The sequence below is a fragment of the Octodon degus genome, unplaced genomic scaffold (genome assembly GCF_000260255.1).
Source record: "Octodon degus isolate 3935 unplaced genomic scaffold, OctDeg1.0 scaffold00107, whole genome shotgun sequence".
Classification (NCBI taxonomy): domain Eukaryota; kingdom Metazoa; phylum Chordata; class Mammalia; order Rodentia; family Octodontidae; genus Octodon; species Octodon degus.
Genome location: NW_004524683.1, coordinates 871879 through 877085, shown reverse-complemented (window position 1 = coordinate 877085; position 5207 = coordinate 871879). Strand labels below are relative to the sequence as shown.

Sequence of the window (5207 nt, the reverse complement as noted above, 5' to 3'; positions counted from 1 at the left end):
AGACAGGGTGTGATGGTGTGCGCCTATTATCCCAGCACTTGGGAGGCAGAAAATAGGAGGATCACTATGTGTTCAATCTGTGTAGTAAGACCCTGTACTAAACACATAAAAAAAAAGGAATTATATAAATGACTGGCAGAGTACTTTTCAAGGGGATGCTGTCTTTCATAGATTAATTTTATCCCATGATAAGAAAAAAGAGGGAAATTAGCACCTATTGAATATCTCTTACGTTGGACATGATACTGAATGGTTTTATGTAGCTTAGCTGCCCCTCTTCCTACAACCCATGAATAAATTGCTTTTAAACCTAAGGAGACAGTAAAACATTTGTACTTTCTATGATAAGGAAGGTGCCACCAACTGAGGCCACTGATTCCATTTTGGGGATTATTACAGTTGTTATTCTTACTTCTTTCACATTGAACTCAAATCTCTTTCCCTATGGTTTATGTCCATGGTCTGGTTTCTGTTTCTTGAGACTCACAGTGCATGCCCTTTCAATTCATGGTCCTTCATGTATCTAAAGCCAGACTGATCCTGTGCTTAATTCTTTTTCTTTTCTTTGTTTAAAGAGACTTGTTTCATGACCCATCACCTGTCAAGCTTCAATATTATGACCACAGAGAACCTTTTGTGGCAGTCACATCATACTGTTAGATCTCATTGGGCTTAGAAATAACAGAACTTCATAACCATTCCATTGGTAAACGTTAGTGAAATCTGTTTGGATCCAATATGGTAGCAGTCCCTCCCAGCTTCAGGTTTGATGAGAATTCTATTAATCTCATAATCCAGTTAGAGGTAGAAATATTAACTAGAGTACAGTAGAGCTTAAGGGTTAGTGCTAGAGACTTTTCTTTAGGTTGAGACATTAACCAATGCCTATAATTTCCTAGTGAATATTTTATAGGACTTGAGGCTCATAAGATGCTCTGTGCCATGGGTCAGATAATTTTGGAAATGCTTTCTACTTCACACAATGGTGAGGGCTCTGCAAGTCTTACAGGAAAGAAATCTCTTTAACTCTTGCGATTTTTTCTGACACAATAACCCCCACCCCCTTTTCTTAAAGTAACATCAAAAAATAATGAAAAAACAAAAAACCAAAACCCATACTATAATAATTTTTTTGCCTTGTCCAAAGAGATTTCCTAAGCAACTTAGTTGTCTTATTGATACCCAGACAGTGTGTTACTTTGAGCTATAAATTCAGTTACAACAAAATTTTAATTTGGCTTGCTTTTATTGAACTCATATTGGTCTCCAGATCAATATCTGTTATTGCTATACGATCACCAGAGGAAAGTGGAATCTTTCCTCTTCCTCCTCCTCCTCCTCCTCTTCCTCCTTTTCCTCCTTCTCCTCCTCCTCTATAACTGGCATAAATTTTCCTCTATTGTATGTATGTCATTTCTGCCTTGAAGATTATCCTCTTTGATGGAGAATATAGAGCTAAAACAAGTTGGAATTTTCTACTTTGTTATGCTATATATAACATTTTCAGTTCTAATTAGTGGACTTTTTTCTTCCTGGGTCTTTCTAGCTCCAAATGAGAATTCAAAGCATACATTATTCTGCTTTGTTTTGTAGAAGTAGTAAATATAATTTTTTTTTTGCAAGTTTTACCTTCTTGGTATACTTGTTTTTGGTTTTTTTTCACTATTACATATTTACATTTTTTTGTGAGGAATTTAAAAAGCACACATACTTCTTAGAAGTATTCTTCTAAAGAGTTTAATTCTTCTAAAGAGCTTAACATAAGCAAGGGGAAGAAGGCAAGGTATTTCTGAGGCCCTGCAGGCTGTGACTTGCATAGCTCACTCAGTCAAGGGTCATCAGGGTGTTTGGGAAACCGGAATTGCTGGCAGTGCAATTCTGCCATAGACATGCACGTGGCTCCAGACTGTGAAACTAGACCCCAGCTATACTACAGAGAGCAGTTCGAACTATTTTCAGCTCAGCTGCCTCTTAGTTTATTCAGCACATTTAATATACCAAAATTTAATTATGAAAAGTATGTAAGAGATCAGAGTTGAATCTTTAATACCAATATCTGTGCAACAGAAAAAATGAAAATATTTATCAGGACACTAAGTACCATTGCTACATTGCTTAATAAGCAACAGGAAAACAATACTAATAAATAAATATTTTTTCCTCTATAGGAACAAAAATTGAACACTTTGCAAAAATTGGATGGAAAAACCATAAACACTCAGTTAATAACCCGTAAGTATTCCAGAGATATGAAATAATGAAAACTTGGCTTAACCTACCATATAATATGTCACTATATAATTGAAAAGCAAATGTAGGTCTCAAAGATTTTTTTTTTTCAGTACCAGGGATCAAACTTGGGACCTTGCTCTTGTCAGGCAGGTCTTAAAGATATTAACTAGAAGTTTTATTTAATTTTTTCTTATAGAAGGCTGGTGCTTGCTGGGCATGTAATCCTAACACTCCGGGAGGCTGAGGTAGGGAGATCATTAGTTTCAGCCCAGGCTGGAGAACTTAGCAAAGTAATGAGAGTGTCTCAAAAAATAACAAAGTACTGGGGATATAGCTCAGTACCAAAGCCGTGGGTTCAATTTCCAGTACCACACACATGCACATAGTGAAAAGTTAAAAATAAAAGCTAGTAAGTGCTATAATAGTAATAATCTGGGAGTCTAAAGCAGGACAATTGAAAGTTTGAGCCCAGCCCTGGGTTCAAACCCCATTAGAGAGAGAGAATGAAGAGAAAAAAATACAATTAAAAAACTAAGAAGCAAAACTTATTCCTAACTTTTGACAGCTTTTCAGTTCCAGTTTTTTATTTGTTTGTACTTAAAGTAAAATTAAAGCTTAATGGGGGCTGGGGAGATGGCTCAGTAGAATAAGTGCTTGCCTGGTAAGTGCAAGGGTCTGAGTTCAATCCCCGGTTCCGCAAAAAAAAAAAAAAAAAAAAAAGCTTAATGACTTCTAAAAAACTCCAGGTGACTGGTACTAAAAGATATAACCAGGGCTGAGGGATGGATCTCGGTGGTAGAACTTGTCCTTAGCATGCATGAGGTCCTAGGTTCAATCCCCAGGACCAAAAATAAGTCTGTCAAATGCACATTAGTTAACTAAGAAGAATTTCAGTGACCTTAGTGTCACTTTTACTCTATTAAAACAATGATTATTTATATACTTTATAAAGTAATTAGATTATTTATAAAGTAATCAGAAATTAAATTATACCAGATGTTGTTAACAGATCAAAAATCTTTGAATCCATAGTGCCGAATACAGTGCCTGGCTTATAGCAGGTACGTAGTACTTGCTGAAGAAAAAATTGAATTGATGCCACATCATTAGACTCTATGAAAGCAACACCGCATGGGTAGCACCACATGGGTAGTCCATTTCTTATACTGATAATACAATTATCCTAGACTAGGTAACTTATAAAGAGAAGTTGATTTTGGCTCACAGATCTGAAAAAGCACGGTCAGAGTAGGCAGAGTCCCAAGGTGATTGAGGGCATCACAAGGCAAGAGACGGGGACCATCCACATGGGTCTGTCTCTTCCAGTCTCGCCCTTTTATAAGACCACCAGGATTCAATTATGAGGGCTTCACCTTACAGACCTTGATGACTTTAATCATAATCATTTCCCGCAGGCCCCACCTCTAAACATCATGGTCTGATTAAGTCCCCCCCCCCTTTTTTTTTTTTTGTACTTTAGGGAATGGTCTACAGGGTGTTCAGGGTCTCACTACTAGATCGGACTCATAGTGATCCACCTGTTTACAGCCTCCCAAGAGCTGGGATTACAGGCGTGCACTACCATGCCCAGTCTCGTTTTGCCATCTTGGCGTGCCCTGGAGGCAGGCCTGGGGATCAAACCCCTGGCCCCTGTGCCTGCTTGTAGGTGCTTTAGTCCACTGAGCTATTTGGCCAGCCCAAGTTCTCCTCTCTTAATACTTCAATAGGTATTAAATTTCAATTTATGAAGTCTTGGGGGATACACTGAAGCTATAGCATTGCAAGACAGTAAAAATAGGTTCATTAGATTCCAAGATGGATCACTGTGTTGATAATATGCATCTATTTGTTTATTTATTTATTTATGAATTTAGGACAGGGTCTACAGAATGTACAGGGTCTCACTACGTAGATCAGACTTACAGTGATTCTCCTGTTTTCAGCTTCCCAAGCGCTGGGATTACAAGCATGCACCACCACGCCCAGTCTCAATCATTGTCTCAGCATGCCCTGAGAGTGGGGCTGGCACGGCACACTGGGGATGGAACCTGGCCACTGCACTTTGCCGAAGCGGGCACTTTAGTCCATTGAGCTATCTGGTGGGCCCAATACGTGTGTTTATATTTAGTCACTTTAAGGACTAAAAGGCAGATGGAGCTCTCTCTCTCTCTTTCTCTGCTTTTTTTGAAAAAAGTTTTTGATAGTATATAGCACTTCAGGCTAGCTTCCCTATATAGCCCAGGCTGACCTCAAATTTATGATGAACTTCCTGCCTCAGCCTCCTGAGTACTGGGATTATAGGTATGCACCACTATGCCTGGTTTTTTATTTTCATTTTACGGATGAGGAATATGATGCTTATAGAAATTTTAATATGCTTAGATTCTAAGTAGTGGCGACATTATATAGACATATATATTTCCATCCACTATATTATATGCTTCTTGAGGATACGGCCTACCTTTTTCTTTTTTAATGTATTTGGTGCAGAGTCTCACTATGCAGCTTAGACTTGTAGTAATCCTCCTGTTTTCAGCCTCCCCAGCATTGGGATTAAAGGTGTGTGCCACTGTGCCTGGTTTTGATGGCCAACACAGCATGCCTGGGGTTAGGAGCTGGCACTGCATGTGATACTGGGATGAAACCTGATCTTTGTGCTCACCAGGCAGGCACTTAAACCGCTGTGTTATCTCCCCAGCCCTGGCTAATGTTTTTAGTAGTATAGTGAACAGGAGTGTTGATACTGGACATTCTTGTCTTGAATTTGATTTTAGAGGGAAAGGATTCAGCTTTTCCCCATTTAATATGATGTTGGCTGTTGATTTGTCACAAGTGGCTTTTTATCAGATTGAGATCAAGTCCTATACTATTCAAGATTTGTTTTCATTATAAAGTGAAAAAGAAAGAGAAAAACTTAACACTCATTTGTGATAAAAACCCTGCAGAAAATCAGAATAAATGATCTTTATCTCAAT

At 38.3% G+C, this 5207-nt stretch overlaps 1 protein-coding gene across 1 annotated transcript in view; it reads left to right on the top strand.

Annotated features, from left to right (window-relative positions):
• Window positions 1-5207, top strand: part of Scp2 (sterol carrier protein 2) — a 126384-nt gene that overhangs the window by 39283 nt on the left and 81894 nt on the right. Inside the window, exon 7 of the mRNA XM_004639220.3 lies at window positions 2169-2232. Within this exon, the coding sequence (XP_004639277.3) occupies window positions 2169-2232 (64 nt within the window). The remainder of the gene's footprint in view (window positions 1-2168; window positions 2233-5207) is intronic.